At 39.4% G+C, this 20,501-nt stretch overlaps 2 protein-coding genes across 2 annotated transcripts in view; one reads left to right on the forward strand and one right to left on the reverse strand.

Annotated features, from left to right (window-relative positions):
* Positions 1–413: 413 nt before the first annotated feature.
* Positions 414–5,373, reverse strand: RPL4 (ribosomal protein L4). The gene is made up of 10 exons (XM_082447473.1): positions 5,229–5,373; positions 3,663–3,834; positions 3,363–3,469; positions 2,860–2,998; positions 2,285–2,409; positions 1,880–2,009; positions 1,467–1,623; positions 1,096–1,179; positions 867–987; positions 414–782 (listed from the first exon to the last, which is right to left on the reverse strand). Exons 1-10 carry the CDS (start codon positions 5,229–5,231, stop codon positions 504–506), a joined length of 1,317 nt encoding a protein of 438 aa, XP_082303599.1. The 5' UTR covers positions 5,232–5,373; the 3' UTR covers positions 414–503.
* A 116-nt stretch (positions 5,374–5,489) lies between these two features.
* The window catches only part of ZWILCH (zwilch kinetochore protein), a 40,388-nt gene continuing 25,376 nt past the window's right edge, over positions 5,490–20,501 (forward strand). The window contains exons 1-7 of the mRNA XM_082446703.1: positions 5,490–5,830; positions 9,032–9,083; positions 12,249–12,344; positions 15,517–15,635; positions 18,477–18,676; positions 19,203–19,273; positions 19,949–20,104. Of these exons, the coding sequence (XP_082302829.1) occupies positions 5,778–5,830; positions 9,032–9,083; positions 12,249–12,344; positions 15,517–15,635; positions 18,477–18,676; positions 19,203–19,273; positions 19,949–20,104 (747 nt within the window). The 5' untranslated portion in view covers positions 5,490–5,777. The remainder of the gene's footprint in view (positions 5,831–9,031; positions 9,084–12,248; positions 12,345–15,516; positions 15,636–18,476; positions 18,677–19,202; positions 19,274–19,948; positions 20,105–20,501) is intronic.

Raw genomic sequence — 20,501 nt, forward strand, 5'->3', positions numbered from 1 at the left:
AGGTTATAACACCTCTGAAGGAAACATCAGTTTCTTACTGCTATACTTTAAAAAATGTATTCTGATTCTGCCCTCTTGTGGTTACTGAAAATGTCAGATCTTTACAGAACTTCACCCATTTTCCAAGGTGGTTTTTTTTTTGGGAGAGGGGAGCTAAAGAGTTTCTGTGTATTTCTGGGACAAGTCTTTTAACCATCTGTTTCTCAAAACATTTTTACTTACAAAGTGGATTTTATATCTGGATTTATGGAACATCCCACTTCTCATTCAACTTCGTGGATTTTATACTAAATCCAAGGCTCCATTTTATACCAGACTTAAAAGGCTTGAATTCTAGACTAAAAGGCTTGAATTATGAAGAACAAAGTGTCAGTAAAAAAAATTCTAACCAAGATTCACACAACACATCCAAGTCATGTTTCTCACTGCCTCTTTGATCAGGTCTTTATTCAAAATTAGCTGTCCAAAATGATTTGACCTTTACCAAATAAACAAATATAAGTTTATGCAGCAGCCTTCTTTTCCTCTGTGGTGGGTTTCTTTTCGGTGGGTTTCTTTTCTGTGGGCTTCTTTTTAGCAGGCTTCTTTTCGGCTGCTGGTTTCTTGGTCACTGCAGCCTTTTTCCCCACCAAAGCCTTCTTTGGCTTCTTTGGCTTCTTCAGCTTCTTAACGCGAACAGCCTCCTTTCCCTTCTTTCCCACCACAGGCTTCTTGCCTGGAATCCCCTTATCATCTGATTTGGCTTCTAGTGCTGCTGCTGCCCTATCCATCCGGATTTTGTGCTGCAACAAATTAGGAAGAAAATCTAAGAATCAAATCTTTCTAAAAACTCAACATGTATCAGCAAAACCCAAATTATTGCTTACGTTCTTGGCCTGGCGAAGAATGGTGTTCCGGCGCATGGTCTTTGCATATGGGTTTAGCTTCAACATGATTCTCAGGTTTTTCAGTGGATTCTTCTTCAGGACTCTGCGATGAATCTTCTTGCTATAAAAAGGTAGAGACTATATTTATAGTTTATTTACATTACCCATATTTCTGAAATACCCAATAGTGCGAGGCGGGCAAGAATTACAGTGAATATCACAACTTTACCGTGGTGCTCGGAGGGCTCTTTGGATCTCTGGGCTTTTCAAGATTCTGCTAAGGTCTGTATTGAGCATCTTGTGCATGGGGAGGCTGAATGAAAAAAGAAAACATTGACTATAGAGGCTAAACTCCTATTTCTCATGTAACTGACTAAAGAACATGAACCTCAACAAAAGATTATTTTTAATCATTTAAGCTCTACAGAATACAATCAGAATTTCCACTATACTGTCACTTCTCTGAATCTCACCATTTCCACATATTGCATCTGTATACGAGGAAATGGCAACACAATCCGTTAATTAGAAAATATGCAAACCAATTTTGAACACTACCCACAGCATAAACACCATGTTCGATATATGAATTACACTCACTTGTAGTTACTCTTGAGGGAGGCAGCTTTACGCCAGGTGCCATACAGCTCATCTAACTTGCGGAAAGCACTTTCAGTCCAAATGCAGAAACGTCCCACATGCCCACCAGGAGCAAGTTTCAAAATGTTCAGTTTGCTTACATTAAGCAGAGTAATTCCTTTTAAAGGGAAAACAAGAATTAGGGAGCCTGTATTTCAACAGAAGAAACACAAATCATCTTTATAGCACCCAAGAAGTATTTTAATCATGAATTTCAACCATCAAGGGCTCACTCATTCAGCCAAGAATCAGAAGTTCCACAAAATCATGAATTTTCAGAAACACAGACCATAAAGTGAAATCTCATCATAATAAAAGCTGAGTAAGCTTGCATAGCATGGGTAATTAAAACATGTACGCAGTACAAGAATTACCAGGGATGTTTCTGAAGGCCTTGATGATACCATTGTCCTCATTATAAATAATGCAGGGTCCCCTGCGCTGGATACGGCGACGGTTTCTCATTTTGCCTTTGCCAGCTCTCATTCGCTGCGAGGCGTAGACCTAACAAAGTGAGGTTTGGTATTTTGATTGAGATATGATCCCTGCAATAGGTCTTCATAGTTTAAAAAAATTCATTTTACAGATGATCAAACTAGAGGCAAAAATGACTTGCCTAAATTTAACACAGCAATGATTTCAGGTTTCAAACTCAGGTAAGGTGGTTCCAGAGTCCTTGCTCTCACATCCACTACGGTTTAGTTATAATGTCCCCCTTCAGTAATCTTTTGAAATTTAAAATCTGGCAACAAATTTGTGTGAAGGACCACAAAACCTACCTTTTTGATATCATTCCAAGCCTTAAGTTTCTTCAGGAGCAAAACAGCCTCCTTGGTCTTCTTGTAGCCTTCAACTTTATCTTCAACCACCAAAGGAAGTTCAGGAACTTCCTCTATACGATGACCTGACAAAGCCAATTAACAGTGACCTGGTTACCCTGCACCCTTTGAAAAACTGAATCAAACCCACAAAATAAAAATGGTGTATACAATTTGTCAAATCAGAATTTCCACAAATATCATGTGTTTCAGAAACACGGACCAATGAAGTGGAATCTCATCATTTTGACAGTTAAATAAAAAGAGGAAGCAACATGACAAAATGGAAAAGCTTTCTAAGAATACACTACATCACTTTATTTGATTTCACCCGGTTACATAGTATTCACTGATGATTGAGTTGTTAGATAGACTGAAGTGGTTATAACTAGTATTTAGCAAACGGAAATTCAGCCAGACACTCTAGGATGAAGTGAATGTACACAGGCTATTAACCATTAACACCAATGAAAAGGGTCAGGTATAGAAAAAAAGGGGTATTTTATACGACTCCTAAAATATAAAGTATCACAAACCTTTAGACATGACCAGCGCTGGTAAAGCCGAGGCAGCCAACGCAGAGCAGATGGCATATCGTTTCTGCGTTGTATTCACTCTGCGGTGCCAACGTCGCCAGGTCTTGGTTGGTGCAAACATGCGGCCCCCACGACACATCTGTTTTCCCAGTTAAGAATCACGTTTCTCAAATTTTAGGAATTAAAAACAGGTTATGTCTTGCTCAGGAAGAATTTTCGTCACCCTTCTGAACCAGCTTACTGACAGCAGGCAACTGTCACTGAGAACAGAGTAAGGCGCAAATTACGACATCATTGCAAGCAAAACTTCCTACTGTCAAACCTGTTGGCTTAAAAAATTATGACGGAAAAATCTTTCAGATTTCAAATCTGTCTAGAGAAATGTTTAATCTGGACACTAGCATCTTCAGCATAAATTATTTTCCAACTACTAACATGAAAAAACCAGGTCCAGCCTGCTAAATGCCACAGCTGACTAGTCTAGGGGGTGAAACAAAGGATACATTTCCAAAAGCACCCTGGCCAGAACGGTGAGTGCCGCCACCTCGAACCCTGGGAATTCGAGCCACAGCTCTGCCAGTACCCCAAGACTCAGCACTGGTTTGATGACCTGAAATTGTGAAGAAACACAAGTTTTGGCTACCCAACCACACCATTCTATGACTACCATGCACGGTGGCAAACAGCATCAGAACATCCAGGAAAATCATGTGGTTCAGAAACACGGACCAATGGAGTGAAATTTCATCACTGCTGTTAAGTACCTCTTAAAAAGTCAACCCAGGAAAGATCTAAATCCATACCTGCTAATTCACTGACAGCATAGGGCTGTCTGTTGTTTTTGCGCAAGTTGGTGTGAACAAAGTTCACAATATCTGGTCGAATGGGAGCCTTGAACACAGCAGGCAAAGTGACATTTTTGCCAGATGACTCCCCCTTTTCAGAGTACACTGATATCAGTGGACGAGCACACGCCTGGGAAAAAGGAAAAAAATATTTATATTGACAAGCAATGTCAGAGGCACTCTTCTCACGTGCCAACAAAAGCATTAACGGTTCAGTTCCAGAAGAGACTAGAGTTTGATGAGGTAGATAACACTTAAAGCAAAAACAAAGGCTAAGTTACCAACACACCATCAGGTCTATTAACATCAGTAAATACTTGAAGGACACTTAAGATTCTCAAGTTCTGCCACAGAATTTTCATCATTTTCAAAGAGAACGCTTTACGATTAAACTTTTAAATCGGGCCTTAGAAAGCAAAATAATCAAAACCATACTGTAAGGTTTGAAAATGCAATTTAATGCCATCATTCAAACTGTTTCATCCCAAATGTCAGCGAATCTACCAAGGCTCCACTCCTCCAAACATCCATCCTTGCCCCCTTCATCCCATTCCAAACACAGGTTTCAAAAATTACTAGTAAAAACAACAGCCCTGTTACTTCTTGCTCAATCTTCTCCAAAGACTTACCACCCGAAAGGAAAACATCCCAAGCAGGACCTACACAACCTGCTCAACCTCGCTTACCATACTCTCTTCCAGATGCTCAGGCCTACACTCAGGGCCATCCCTGTCCTGCCTCAGATGTAACGAGTCTCCTACCTAAAGATACCCTTCCTCACCTCCTCCAGGTTTCTCTAATCACTGTTTATAAAGCCCAATTACTGCTTCCTCTCCAACTTCCTATGTCTACAACACTTACTACCATTGAACATTACAATGCATTTTGACCAACTCAATTACGATCGAAACTGCATAAGGATAGTGCTTTTTCCCTATTTTGTTCACTCAACTCCCCAAGGCACATATACAGACGTTATTTATGCAGTACATACACAACAATTAAATTTTAAAGCAAGAGGACCAAAATGCTTTCAGAGGCAATTCTTAAGATGAACACACAATAATTCAGGAAAAAAGTGGAAATACAAGTTTTTTCTTTAACGAAATCTCTCAAAAGACATAAGTATTCCTTACTAAACCGGGCACGGAGATACAAGACCCCAAGCTGACTCTCACCCAGACTCAGTCTTAGGCCCTGCAAATTTCCAAGTCTTCAGTGGAACCCATTCTTTCAAGATCCAAGAGAAGCCAGAATTCCAAAAGTCCTTCTGCGCCCAAGAACGATCTGGGGGTCTTCCTGTGTCGCTTCCAGACGCGCCCTGCGCCGGCTCGCACACGTTGCCTCTAAGATGGCTGCCGTAGAGCCTCACTCCCCAGATTCCAGCCACAAACAGACGCCCTTTGGTCCCAATCTCCTTCTCCTCGCTTCCCCTCATGAAGATTTTATGCCCTGAACCCCCAAGCCCATTCCTGCCAGGCCCCAAGAGCAGAGGACGGTCCAACAGAGAGAACTTTCACTCACCATGGCGGGGAGAGGAGAACGCCACGCTCCTCTCAACCCGGCGGCTCCCACAGGAAAAGGAAATGCTTGGCACTCCCACTCTGTATGTAATCTTCAACTCGTCCCCCACCCTGCCCCGTCTCAAAACCAATCCAGGGACACAAAATATATCTCTACCACTCTAAAAAAATTAAAATAGCGTATTATTTCTTCATATATGTCAAATTACGGTATCTATTGACTTCCAAAGCCAAAAATAGCACTTAGAAACGAGGGACTCCTTTTCGCGGAGTAATCCATAAGGGGGCGTGGCCAACTCTCGCGAGACGAGTGTCTTTTCCCCCTCAACCGTTACAACTTATTTTAACTTTTTCTTACGGGAATGGAAAACTATTGGGACAGGAAAAACAGCTGTGTGCTGTAAAACAAAAGTTTAACTTTGTGGACAAACGGGACCTGTTGGGGGGTGTGGGTAAAAGTAGTCCCGGCGGGGGGTCATAACCCCGGAAGTCAGCGTCTGGCGCGCATTTCAGTTTGGCGGTTTCGGATCTGCAGTCAAACTGGGGCGGGATGTGGTCGCGAACCAACCGAGCTGCTGAGGAGTTTTACGCTCGTCTCCTTCAGTGAGTAGTAGCCCCTGCTTTTGGCTTGGCTGTGAGGACAGCACTTCTCCCTCGGGGTATCTCGATCCCCGCCCCAAGCCTCTTTCCACAGCCTTGGGGATGAGCGCCTTGCCAGTTTCCAGCGGCGCGAATGTTGTAGACGAAGTCCGCTTTCCCGGGAGCTGGAAGCTGGGGAGACGCCGGTTACCTGCTCCAGTGTGGGGCTGGCGCTGTAGGCCCTGCTGCTTGTAGTTTCGTTTAGGAGAAAACGTGTACATTGTCACCCGAGGTGGAAGGTGACAAGTTTTCCAAGAGGCGCATTATTCACTCTGATAATGCACACAACTTCTGATATGTTAGGGGCACCTACCAGGATAGAGAAAACTAGATGTTGACATCCTTCACCTGTTTAAAGCCTGGCTGGCGTGAAACGTGTTGTTATAGTCTATTCAAAATAGTTATATGAGCAACAGTTATAATGATAACGTGATGGTGTGTCGGCTCTTTAAAGCACCTTTGTTTCACAGTGCTCTAAGAGTTCGTTTTATTCGTATAGTGAATACTAGTACTAAAGGGGATTCCATCCAGTTCTGTATCCAACATAAAAATCTAATCCAGTAGTTCTCAAATTTGAGCATGAATCAGTATCACCTGGCAGGTTGCCAAAACAGATTGCTGGGCCCCCTTCCAGGGTTTCTCATTTAGTAGGTCTGGGGTGGGGCTAAAGAATTTCCCTTTCTAACCAATTTCAGGTGAAACAGATGCTGCGGGCCTGACACCACACTTTGATAACTGTTGTAATCTAACCCCTTCTTTTCTAAATGCCATACTTTTTCATTATTTGTCTTCATTGCTTTTATTTCCTGCTTACAAAAGTGGTAATGCTTGTCAGTTTTTTCAACATTATAGAAAGATCACAAGCTTTTTCTTTCTTTTTTTTTTTTAAACAATGTCTTGGATAGCTTTCAGTATGAGAGCCTATACATCTCATTGTTTTTAACGGCTATATAATACTTCACTGTATGGCTGTTTTATGTTTATTTAACCAGTCCCTTGTTGATACAACTTTATTTAGATCTTTTGCATTTTCTAATTATTTCATAGGTGTTAGTCTTTCTCTCCACTTGTAAGCACCAATAGTCTCTCTTACTTCTCTTGAATCCCTCACAATGCCTTTGTAGCCACCTGCCTACTGGAAATTTCCAAATGAGACCTCAAACTCAACATTTGTGAAACTGAATTCATCTATTCCCCACAACCTGACATTCTCCTGAATTCTGTCTATGAGTTAAGAATTCCAAGTCCAAGACTGTCACTTGGTTCTCTTCCACTGCCACCCACCCCGTCCCATCTAGTCAGTCACCAGGTGCCCTTGTTCTCCCTGCATCCCTACTGCTTTTGTTCACCATCATCACTTTTTTGAAGTACTGCAAGTTATTCACAGCTATTTTCCTGGCCTCCAAGTTTATAGCCTCCACATCAGGAGGTCAGGGGGATCTTTCTCATTTAAAATCTTGTTGTGAGCTCCTCTTGGCTTTCAGCATACAGTTCAAGCGCTCTAGCAAAACCTCTTCCTTTGTGCCTCGACAGCACCCCGCACTCCCCTCTGTTGGGACTCATCACCCTGTATTGCAATTGTTGGTTTGCTAGTTGGACTGCAGTCAAGACTATGAACCAGGGACTATGCATTTGTTTTGTATCTTGGACATTTAGTAAGAATTGTTGACTAAATATTATGACATAGTATGAGTGTGTTTTGTGTTTGGTAATTGCAATCATTGTTGCTTTTGTTGTGGTCATCCATTTACAATGCTTGGTGTCAGTCTATTTATCTCTTGTAAAAATAAAATACAGTGTGTGTGTGTGAAAAAAAAAAAAAAAGAATTGTTGACTAAAAAAACCAAAACCCAAAAGATATGTTATTCAGGGACCTTACTGAGGACTACAGCCTGGGAATCAGCTTCTCAGATAGCTCCAAAGAACTGTTCCAAAGAGGTAAGGGAGTAGCCAGAATATATAGGAGTTTTTGCTGGGGGAATAAACAAACAAAAACAAAGCAAAACAAAACAAAAAAGTAGTTGAACATCAAAAGTTCACTACTAATCACAAGAACAGACATCTCAAGTTAATGATTTTAGTGCTTTTCCATGTATGGGAAGATGTAAGAGTCTGGACTCTTTGAAATTACTCCTTTGCTATGCATCTTAACTGTCTAGGGCCAATAGCCTGTTTTTCTGCATCCTGAATTCCCCTCAGGGCGCACCAGGGTGGCTTCAGTGGCTGATGGTTTTATGGCGGGCAGCGTTCGATGTTTACCAAAACGGCAGGCAACTTTTTTGCCCACAGAGTGCCTGCCCATAATACACATACTGGTGAAATGATTCTTGAATGATTGATTGAATAACATCCCTGAGTTATGCATACATAGAAGTTAAACTTCTTTAAGAATAAGTCACAATCTTGTCCAAACTGTGAGACATAGTTTTTATTTCAGTGAGTTATAGAGTGGATCAAGCAATAAATGGTATCCTGAAACCATTCTGTTGGGTTCCTTTAGGACTCTAAAGATTCTTTTCTCTTTCAGAGTGTAGATCAGGCTGATGTGCATTTTGGTATGTTAATGGTTAATGGTTTACATGCTTTGGGATCAACTTTCTTGAATAAAATGATAATTATGAAGTATCTTAGAGTTTTGTGCTTACATTTTAAAAAGGAAATGCTTTAGCATTATCAAATTTACTAATTTTTTAGTGACAGCTCATGAAAACAGGGAGGATGGATGCTTCCATTTTAGCAATAGAAATCCAAGGCCTGGGACCCTTAAATAACTTCTCCATGGTTACCTGCTGATTCAGTGGCAGGTCAGAATCCAGTCATTTTTAGTTCCCAAAAGTCGTGTAGTAACTTACATTTTAATAGTAATTGGTACTGTGTTTTAAAAGTTACAAGAGTAGAGGTAGGCAACCTAATTTCCTGCTGCCTCTGAGAAGCAGTAGTACCAACTTAGGGGCAGCTGTCTATTAATCTCTATCACATCTCTTTTTTTTTTCCTCATTAACCTAATACTCTTTTTCTGCTGTTTTCTCCCTTCTCAACTATGCCTTAGGACTGCCATGAATACTTTGCATTTTGCTTTTCTCTTGGAGAAAGTAATGACTAATTCCTGAGTTTAAATGACAGAATACTATAGCTCTCTTTTTCACATGTGGTTCTGCATTTCAGGGAATTTGATGAAGAAAAGAAAGGCATCTGTAAAGATCCATTTATCTATGAGGTATGAACATTTTATTTGGTTTTTAAACAACTCAATCATCCTAAAATTTTGAGTTTGTAAAAGTTGAGTTTACTGAAGTTAATTTACATAGACTAAATTTCACCCTTTTAGAGTACAGTTCTATGAATTTTTACAAATGCATTTAGTCATATAACAACCTCCATAATCAAGAACATTGCTATCACCTCCAAAAAATCCCCTCATGTCCCTTTATAGTCAACCGTTTCCCCTGTTTCCTGGCAACTACTAATCTGTTTTATATCTCTGTTTTCTGTCTTCTGTATTGCCTTTTCCAGAATGTCATATAAATAAAACCATACAGTTTGTAGCCTTTTGGGTCAGGCTTCTCTCAATGAGTATGTAATGCATTGAGATTCAACTGTGTTGTTGTGTGTATCAGTAGTTCATTCCTTTTTATTGCTGAGTAGTATTCCACTGTTTTGCCAGTTGATGGACACTTGGATTGTTTCCAGTTTTTGATAATTATGAATAAAGCTGCTATAAACATTCATGAATTTATTAAGTTTAAGCATCTAATATATGCCAAGTGTTCCATAGGTAAACTCCCCATAGAACTTAATCCCTTAAAACAATTAGCAAACTAAAATTTATATTCTAAAAGACGAGCTAAGGAGAAATAGTCATAAATGATAAGGGCTAATATCCATGTGTGTAAAATATATAAAAAGCTCTTAAAATCAATAAGGAAAAAAGACAATCATAATAGAAGAATAGGCAAAGGATACAAATAAGTAACCACAGAAAGAAAAATACAAATACTGTTGACCCTTGAACAACAAAGGGGTTAAGGGTGCTGGCCCTCTATGGTCAAAAATCTGAGTATAACTTTATAGTGGACTCTCCCTATATGTGGTTCCTTCATATCTGAGGTTCTACATCTGTGGATTCAACCGACAGTGGGTCATGTAGTACTATAGTGTTTACTGTTGAAAAAAATTTGTGTGTAAGTGGACCCACACAGGTAAAACCTGTGTTCTTCAATGGCCAACTGTATAGTTATCTCTTACAATCTGAATTCTCACTAACCAAACTCAAAAATAAAGTATATCCAAGTAAATGTATTATTAATCCCTCCCTATCTGAATTATTACCAGTTGGTACCTATATTAGTTTCCTATGGCTGCTGTAACAATGTACTACACATTAGTTTCCTTAAAACATGAGAAATGTATTCTCTCACAGTTCTGGGGACTAGGAGTCTGAAATCAAGGTGTCAGCAGGGCTGTGTTCCAGCTGAAGGCTCTATGAAAGGATCCTTCCTTGCCTCCTCCTAGCTTCTGGTAGTTTCCAACAATCCTTGGTGTTTCCTGGCTTGTTGAAACACCTACCTTTGTCAGCACATGGCATTCTCCCTGTGTGTCTATGTCTCTAAATCTCTCTATCCTTGTAAATATACCAGTCATTGGGTTTAGGGCCACCCCCCCCAACCTAGTTAATCTTCATCTTAATTTGATTACATTTGCAAAGATCCTATTTCCAAATAAGGTCACGTTCAGAGGAACCAGAGGTTAGGACTTCAACTTATCTTCTGGGGGGACATAATTCTACCCACAACAGTATTTGATCAAGAACTTAGTAGATCAGAATAACAAAGCATCCTTTGCTCTCTGAACTTGGTATCTAAATGCTTCAATATCCAAACTAAGAAATAGGTTCAAATAGTGAGAGATATTTGTCAATAATAAGAATATTAGAGGCTGTTCACTCTCATTAGTGATCAAATAAATGAAAATTAAAACAATAACAAGATAAAGGTAAAAATAAACAATGAAAATAATGTGTTGACCTAAGTGATGGGAATGCAAATATGTGGGTATGACATATTTGAAAGGCAATTTGACAATATCAATGTGATTTTAGATATTCATCTTAAAGTACTTAAAGGATGTCCATTATCAATTGTTTGTTATAGCATATTACTTGAAAATACCCAAATGTTGAATAATATGGAATTATGTGATGGTAGATCCATGGTACTAGACAGCCTAAGAACATTTAATGGCATGGAAAGAAGTTCATGATATGAAACCATTAGAATGTTTATTTTTTAAGCAAAATCCTATTGAGTTATCAAAATAACAGATATATTTCTATTATTTAATTTAATTTATTTATTTATTATTTATTTATTTTGGCTGAGTTGGGTCTTTGTTGCTGCGCGCAGGCTTTCTCTAATTCTGGCGAGCGTGGGCTACTCTTTGTTGCAGTGCGTGCGCTTCTCACTGTGGTGGTTTCTCTTGTTGCGGAGCACGGGCTCTAGGCACGCAGGCTTCAGTAGTTGTGGCACGTGGGCTCAGTAGTTGTGGCTCGCAGGCTTAGGTGCTCTGCGACCTGTGGGATCTTCCCCGACCAGGAATGGAACCTGTGTCCCCTACATTGGCAGGCAGATTCTTAACCACTGCACCACCAGGGAAGTCCCGATATGTTTCTCTTTAAATAGATTTATTTATATGTCTGGAAAAAGATCAGGCAAAATATACACCAAAAAGACTAATAATAGTAGTGACTGCTCCGGCTAGTAGAATTATAGATGAGTTTAAAAAAATCTCTTTTAGCTACCTGTTTTCAAACTTTTCTACAATAAATGTTTATTGCAATTGGAATGAAGAAATATGCAATTCCTATAAACTGATAAAGTTCTAAATTCCATAGTACAATCAGAAAAAAAGATAATATTTAGTGAAGAGCTAATTTTATGGTTCATAACAGTAAATCCAATATGATTAGGGGAAGAGGATGTCAGTGTGATCCTAATGAAAAGGTCTTACCAGGCAGGGGGCTCTTTAGGTGGGCCTTGAAGCACATAGATAACAGATATAAGAGCTAGAATTTTTTTTTTTTTTTTTGCCATGCCACAGCTTGCAGGGATCTTAGTTCTCCGACCAGGGATTGAACCCGCGCCCTCGGCAGTGAAAGTGCAGAGTCCTAACCACTCGACCTCCAGAGAATTCCCCAGCTAGATTTTCTCAACATGAAAAACAACATGGACAAAGAATAAATGAAATTATATTTTGAAAACATTACGTCTTGTTCAAATTCTCTTTTCCAGTTACTCGCATAGAACTGGTCTTTATGTGTTTAAATATTTGTACATATATATGTGTGTATCTATAACATTGCTGGACCTTAATCTGTTTTTAATAGGCTGATGTTCAAGTGCAGTTGATCAGCAAAGGCCAACCAAACCCTTTGAAAAATATTCTAAATGAAAATGACACAGTATTCATCGTGGAAAAAGTGGTAAGTAGTGCTTGGGCTTTGTGGTTAATTCTTTTTTTTTTTTTTTTTTAATTAATTTATTTATTTATTTATGACTGTGTTGAGTCTTCGTTTCTGTGCGAGGGCTTTCTCTAGTTGCGGCAAGCGGGGGCCACTCTTCATCGCGGTGCGCGGGCCTCTCACTATCACGGCCTCTCTTGTTGCGGAGCACAGGCTCCAGACGCGCAGGCTCAGTAGTTGTGGCACACGGGCCTAGTTGCTCCGCGGCATGTGGGATCTTCCCAGACCAGGGCTCGAACCCGTGTCCCCTGCATTGGCAGGCAGACTCTCAACCACTATGCCACCAGGGAAGCCCTGTGGTTAATTCTTAACAGCCAAATTTGGTTTCTTGTGGATAATCTCAAATGTACACATTTTCTTATCAGCATGTTAGTGACAGTGGATTCTAATATCTTTTAGTAGTAAGTACAGTGCTGTCCAATAGAGAGATAATGTGAACCACATACATAATTAAAAATTTTCTGGTAGCCTCATTGCAAAAAAAAGGTAATTAATTTTCATACTGTAAAATTGACTTTTTCTTTTGTTGTTCAGTTGTGTGAATTAACACATGTCTACAATCTGGTAATCACCATCATAATCAGAACACAAAACAGTTCCATCACCCCAAAAAACTCCCTCGTGCTATCCCTTTAAAATCATTCCCTCTATAAAATGGATAACTAATAAGAAACTGCTGTATAAAAAAATAAAGTAAAATTCAGAAATTCAAAAAAAAAAATCATTCCCTCTTCTCCCTCACTGTAGCTTTATCTTCTTAAGAATGTCATGAATGGAATCATACAAAAGTGTGTAACCTTTTGAGTCTGGCTTCTTTCACTCAGTGTAATAATGCCTTTGAGATTCATTCAAGTTGTGTGTGTATTAATGGTTCATTTCTTTTAACTGCTGAGTAGTATTCTGTGCTATGGATGTACCACAGTTTCTTTACCCATTCATCCTTTGAAGGACATTTGGGTTGTTTTCAGTCTTCAACGATCACTAATAGAGCTACTATAATCATTTTTATACAGAATTTTATGTGAGCACAGTTTTCTTTAAATGGGTAGGAGTGGGATTGCTGGGTCTGAAATTATGTTTAATAATGCTTTTATTTAATCTAATTTATCTAATGTTATCATTTCAATACCTAATTCATATAAAAATCATTAATGAGATTTTAAGTTCTTTTTTCCATACTACGTCTTCAAAATCTGGTATGTATTTTACACTTAAATATCAATTTGATCTGGCCACATTTCAGGTGCTCAAAAGTCACATATGGCTGGTGGGTGGCTACTGTTTTGAACAGCACAGCATAAGAAGCTATGACTCGTGAATTTCTACTTTAATTTTTGCTTGTTAAATGTAACAAGAGGGGACTTCTTATTTTTTGCATCACTTTATAATTACAGCCTTACACCTCTGTGGGGGGTTTTTTTTTCCTCTTTTTTTTATTTTTTGAATTTTTGAATTTTATTTTATTTATTGTTCTTATTAGTTATCTGTTTTATACATATTAGTGTATACATGTCAATCCCAATCTCCCAATTCATCCCACTCCCCCAAGCCCTGCCGCTTTCCCCGCTTGGTGTCCATACGTGTGTTCTCTACATGTGCGTCTCTAGTTGTTCCCTGCACACCGTGCCTTTGTGTTTGAAGTTCGGGAACTGTTTTGGCAGAGCAGTAACAGTGATGTTAACTGAGTGCTGATAATGCACATGTAATATGTGCACATTACACAGTTGCTTTGGGGCCAGGACCCATTCTTGGGTATATTGTTTCCCGAAGTAGATAGGAACAGGATCTAATAGGGGAAAGTGGATGTTCCTTTAGAAGGAATATCTCTGTCTGCTTTAGGGTCCACATGCTGTCTGGACCGAGATTGAGATGAATGAACAGAGAGCTCTTTATTTTAAATACACACAGAAACTTTTTTCTGAGGAGGGGACCTATTTATTTGTCTTTTGTATTAATGATGCTTATCAGTGGTGGACAGATGCTTGGAAAATAATTATAGGTGAATTATGTGGTTGAATTTAGACTTTTCCCCTAGAAGGGAAAATGTTTGTTGAGCAAAAGCTGAAAAAATGAAGATGGTCGGATGAAGATGAGTTACCTGGGAAAAGGTAAAGATGAGCAGAGGGATTTGTGGAAATTGGTTGGGATACTAGTGAGGATGCAGCTTGGAGTTGTGAGGAGTCACCTGGCGTTTTTGGATGGGGAACAATTAAAATGGGCTTTATTTCTACACAGGTCAGTAGAGCTTAAAGCATGAGTTTTAGGTAGATGGATATTGAAAAGTAGAACGGAAGGAAAAATGACATTTCTTGGATACTTCTAGGAACTATTTGGAAACCCAGGCCTGGAAGGGAATAAAATCTGGAATCTGGCAGAAGAAATTCAAAGTTGAGGAAACATCTAGGTTAGATACCTATTAAGTATTTACTGCTAGAAGAGCTTAGTGGATAAGAACTTGAGTTTTGAAGTCAGACTACCTAGATTCAAATGTTAGATTTGCCGCTCAGCAGCTGTGTTATTCTAGGCAAGCTATTCAGCCATTCACTAGCTCAGTTTTCCAGTCAATAAAACAGGGTTAATAATAGTATCTATCTCAGGGTTTTTATGAAAAATGAAAGAAAGCTTGGAACAGTACTGGTACATAGTACATGCTCAGGAAATGTTAATTCATAAAATTATTGTTATTATTGGCAGAACTGAGCTATTTAACTACTTAAACACATGGATATCAGAAACACAAATGAGAGCTGATAGCACTAAGAGGAATAGACTTAAGGAGTAAGGGCTGTGAACCTTCAAGTTTGTGGAGTGACAAAATCAAGGAGTCTTCCATGGGTTTCCCTTGGTGTTTGTACATCATTTTGTACATGGTAGAGCACTTCCTTTTCTGATGATATCAGATACTTCCTTTATCAGTAGCAACTTAGATCAATATCTTTATAGGACAGTGGAAATGCTTCTGATGGTGAGATTTATTGGTACCAAATTGGTTTGTACCTATGATTCTTGTCATAACCCAATCATTTTTTGCTTAAGCGTTTAGAAATCAGTACGTTATGTTCTAGCATAGGGAAGAGTTGACCGTTACCTTAAGTGTTCTTTTACCTGGTTAAATAATTAAACATTTTTAAAGCTTTTAGAAAAGGAAGAAACAAGTCATGTTGAAGAACTACAATCTGAAGAAACTGCTATTTCTGATTTCTCTACTGGTGAAAATGTTGGACCACTTGCTTTACCAGTTGGGAGAGCCAGGTAAGTTTTTTCTTAGTGTAGGGGGGGAGGGTAGGATTTAAATAGAAGTGTTCTTATAAACATTGGGAAAAAAATATGTATCTAGCTAGATCCCTCCCTCTCTCCTTTCACCTCCCCCTTGATGTGTATACTCAATTCTCTAACGATAGCTCTACTTGACTGTTCTTGACTGTCCCATAGGTATCCCAAGCCTAACTCAGACGACTGCGGTGATCTTCCCTTTCTCCATTCCTCTATACTGTTTACTGTTGTTGCTTTGTAATTGTTTTCCTTATTTCTAATCTGGTTCCTCGCCAGTCTTTTTTCCTCACTGCTGCCAGAGTGATCTTTATAAAATGAAAGACTGATTGTATTGCTTCCCTGCTTAAAAATCCTTCAGTGGTTCTTTTGCCTCATGATAAAATCCAGATTCCTTATGAGTGACACATAGGAGCCTTCAGCATCCAATCCAGTGGTCCTCCATGAGGGGTGCCATACTCAGCAGGCAATTGGAAATATGCAGGGATACTTTTTGATTGTCACAGTGATTCAGGGGAGCTTTTGGCCTGGGCCATGGATGGTAAATGTCCTGCAATGCATGGGGCTCTCCTGTCCAACGAGGAATGATCCCACCCAGATGCCAGTAGTGCCCCTGTTAGAAACCCTACTGCCTCTGTCTGCTTTGCCAGTTTCACTACCCACCCCCCCACCATATGACTTTCTGTCTGCCCGGCCTCCCTCAACTCCAAAACCAAGAAGTCTTTGCTGTCAAGGAGTCCTGGAGGATCTGGTTATATATATAACAATATTAGAGAATAAGGACCATAATAACAATATTCACAAAGTGACTTTCCTTCATGGTGGGGTTTTTTGGTTTTGTTTTGTTTTGCTGTGTAGAAGCTTTTAAAATCTTTTGTAATTAATTAGTCTTTTCTTTCATGGCTTCTTGATTTTAAGTCATGTTTGGCCTTTTTTTCTTTTCTGTCCCACAACTTGAACATTATTTATTTGCATTGTTTTCTCCAGCCAGTGTTTGTTTGGATTTATCCATAGGCTTATCATTTCTTTGCTCTCCATTTCTTCTTGCATTTCAGACCTTCCTTCTGGGATTATTGTATTTCTTTTTTGAAGTACAATCCCTTAGAAATGCCTTTTCTGAACATCTGTTGGTAATAAATTTAGTTTTCATCTCTTTGAAAAAAAATTTTAAGCCATATTTTAAGTAACTTTTAATTCTGATACACTCAAATTTACAGAAAAATTAAAAGAAAAGTTCAGGAACTTCTGTGTAGCCTTAACCAGATTCACCAATTATTTACATTTTGCTGTCTCTGCTTGGTGATTCTGTCGCTTATTCCTCCTCCTCTGCTTCTCCTACTCCTGCCCACTCCCGCATCTATATAACAAACACGTATCACACACACACATTTTTTTAAATGAAATATTAACAGTATGTTGGAGACATCTTGCTCCTTTACCGCTAAATACTTCACTATGTATTTCCTAAGATCTAGTTCATTCTCTTATATAACCACAGAACAGTCATCAAAATCTGGAAATTTAACATTGTTAGACTATTACCATCTAATCCATAGACTATATTCAAATTTCCTTAAGTGTTCCATGACTAATGACCTCAAGCATCTTTTCATATATTTATTGGCTTCTACTTTCTCCCACCCCCCAGGTTTACTGAGATATAATTGACATATTCTGTTATTTCTTTTGCTTAATCTCACGGCCTACTTCCACTCCCACTGACCCTCTATCCCTGCCATATTGAACTCCCTGCTTGTAGTAGCTACAATTTGTCACTTTTTTTTTTTTTGTCACTTCTCGATCTGCCTCATGTGCCCTGCTCCCCACTTCTTCACTTGGTGAAAGTTTTATGTATTTTGCCACTTAATTTCCAGATTTTTGTTTCTGGGATTGTGTGATATTGTGATGTATAATAAGAAACATATTTGGTCTTTGTCCGCTGTTCCTGGCACCCAGCTCCTGAAACCTTTGGCATTTCCTAGGTGTGGAGAGCTATAAAGGTGTCTTTTGTTATGTTAATGCGGTGACTTTTGGACCCCACCCCAGGTAACCTAAGAATGGGGGCTGCTTGCCAGGGGAACCAAGCATGTGACTGGAGGGTTGGAACTTTTGAGTCCCACCCAACCTCTGGTGGGGAGAGGGCCTGGCGGTTAAGTTCAGTCACCAGTGGCCAGTGATTTAATCAATTGTGACTATGTAATGAAACCTCCATAAAAACCCAAAAGGAGAGGGTTTGGAGAGCTTCTGGGTTGGTGAACACATGGAGGTGCTGGGAGAGTGGCTTGCTAGGAGAGGCCGTGGAAGCTCTGTGCCCTTTTCCTCATACTTTTCCCTTCGCACCTCTTCCATCTGGCTGTTTCTGAGTTCTACCCTTTTATAATAAACTGGTAATCTAGCAAGTAAAATGTTTGTCTGAGTTCTGTGAGCAGCTCTAGCATGTTAATTTAACCCGAGGAGGGGGTTGTTGGGACCTGTGATCTATAGACACACAGATGACAACCTTGACTTGGAATTTGGCAGTTGGAAGTTGGGGGGAGGCAGTCTTGTAGGACTGAGGCTTCAACCTGTGGGAGCTGATGCTATCTTTGGGTAGATAGTGTCAGAATTGAGTTGAATTGTAGGATACCCAGCTGGTGTCAGAGAATTGCTTGGTGTACGGAAAAACCCCACACATTGGAATTGGGTATAAAATCTTAGATGGTGATCAGAAGTGGGGTCAGAGTCAGAATCGTAGCTACTGTTCATGATATGTTTGGAAAAGAAAACTTTTGACTGATTGACAGTCTCTACGTCTAATTTATTCTTCCTACTGTTGTTTCCAAGGCAGTTAATTGGACTTTACACCATGGCTCACAATCCTAATATGACCCATTTGAAGATTAATCGGCCAGTTACTGCCCTTCCTCCCCTTTGGGTAAGGTGTGATGGTTCAGATCCTGAAGGTACCTGTTGGCTGGGAGCTGAGCTTATCATAACCAATAACATCATCACAGGAATTGTCTTGTGCATGGTCACCTGTAAAGGTGAGAGCTCACTTCTCTTACTTTTGTGGGGGGGGTGTGTATATATTTATTTGTATAGTTATTGCTTTGTGGTTTTTACTGAAACTTGATATTGTTAAGAGGGAAGTGCACCCAGTGGAACTTGTGTTAGCCACCATGAATCTACTGTAGTGTGTAACTTGCAGCATGTAGGAGATAGTCCAGAAACAGATTTCCAGAAGTCCGAACAGCAGTTTATGGCTGTTTTATTTGGGTTTCATTTCATTTATATGTGTGTATTTTTGGAAATTTTCATTGGAGGATAAAAAAGTTGAATATAATTCCAATTTCATAGTGGGCCTTTAATTATACTTTTGGTAGTATTATTGACCTCTGTTCTACTTTCCTTCTTTTAAAAACAGTTCATCTGTGATTTAAATTTAATTTCAACAATTATTAGTGTTAAGTTGTGATACCCTCAGAATATGAGGGATTGCAATTTTCTAGCTCTAATGATGTAATTTTGAATTGTACCTGTAAAGATTTTTCTTTCTTTCATGTCCTATAGCTGATAAAAATTATTCTGTAAATCTTGAAGATCTCAAAAATTCACACAAGAAAAGACATCACTTGTCTACTGTAAGTATTTCTCTTCTATTCATATTATTTTCTTCAAACTGCTAACAATCTGCCTTCCTAGTGTAAAGGTTTTTTCACTCCTAGTATGACTAGATATTTTTCTGTAGTATCAAAATGTTTATTTTCATATCAACTAATGACTGAAAATATATGCCTTGCCTTTTAGTTAATCTTTGTGATGAAAAAGAATTGTCTTATTTTTCCATTTGGGATAAAAGCACGGCACTTTTTTTTTTTTTTAAACAAATTTTATTTATTTATTTTATAAATTTATTTATTTATTTATTTTTGGCTGCGTTGGGTCTTTGTTACTGTGCACGGGCTTTCTCTAGTTGTGGCGAGCAGGGGTTACTCTTCGCTGCAGTTCGCAGCCTTCTCATTGCGGTGGCTTCTCTTGTTGTGGAGCATGGGCTCTAGGGCTCGTGGGCTTCAGTAGTTGTGGAATGTGGGCTCTAGTTGTGGTGCATGGGCTTAGTTGCTCTGCGGCATATGGTATTGTCCCGGACCAGGGCTTGATCCCGTGTCCCCTGCATTGGCAGGTGGATTCTTAACCACTGTACCACCAGGGAAGTCCTCAACACTTTTTATTTTGGAAAAAGAGTCAAAGTCATTTTGATAATGGGCCTTTGGCCTTGTGAAAGCACAGCCAATGGTCTGCTGGATGCACTCTTTCAGTTAACAGCCAGCGGCTTTGCCCAGTATGAGCTCTTTAAGTCCACTGCCTTGGATGATACAGTTGCTGCCTCACAAACTACAATCACTTTGGATATTTCCTGGAGTCCTGTGGATGAGATTCTTCAAATCCCTCCACTCTCTTCAACTGCAACTCTGGTAGGAGCAAACCCTTCTTTCTGTTGAGTTTATTACTCAGTGTGGATTTACTTTGAACTTGCCTGTTGCTAGTGCTCCATGCTTCCAGCCCGGCCCCAGGCTCAGCTCTCCCTGGGCAGCTCTGAAAGGCTCAGCTTGCCCCTGAAGTCTCACCAGAGCAGCCAGTGGAGGCTTTGCCAGGTGATCTGATCTATCAGTTCTCCACAGTGCTGCAATTATGATTAATAAAGTCTCTTGAGTGGGGACTCAAACGGAATCATCACAGTGACTTATAGTCTCTGCTGTTCTTAAAAGAGTGCAGATATTGTCAACACATCAAGAATCATTATTCTGTTCAGACCTTTCACCCTATATTTACATTTCTAGAATCTCTCTTAAGAAATTAATCAGAATTGGT

The sequence above is a fragment of the Balaenoptera physalus genome (genome assembly GCF_965194825.1).
Source record: "Balaenoptera physalus genome assembly, chromosome: 2".
Classification (NCBI taxonomy): domain Eukaryota; kingdom Metazoa; phylum Chordata; class Mammalia; order Artiodactyla; family Balaenopteridae; genus Balaenoptera; species Balaenoptera physalus.

Excerpts from the sequence above, each read along its gene's own strand:
- RPL4 (XM_082447473.1), bottom strand. Across the intron at positions 1,180-1,466 it reads TCCCTCAAGAGTAACTACAA|CCTCCCCATGCACAAGATGC; the intron begins GTGAGTGTAATT and ends TTTTTCATTCAG. Across the intron at positions 988-1,095 it reads AGAGCCCTCCGAGCACCACG|CAAGAAGATTCATCGCAGAG; the intron begins GTAAAGTTGTGA and ends ACCTTTTTATAG.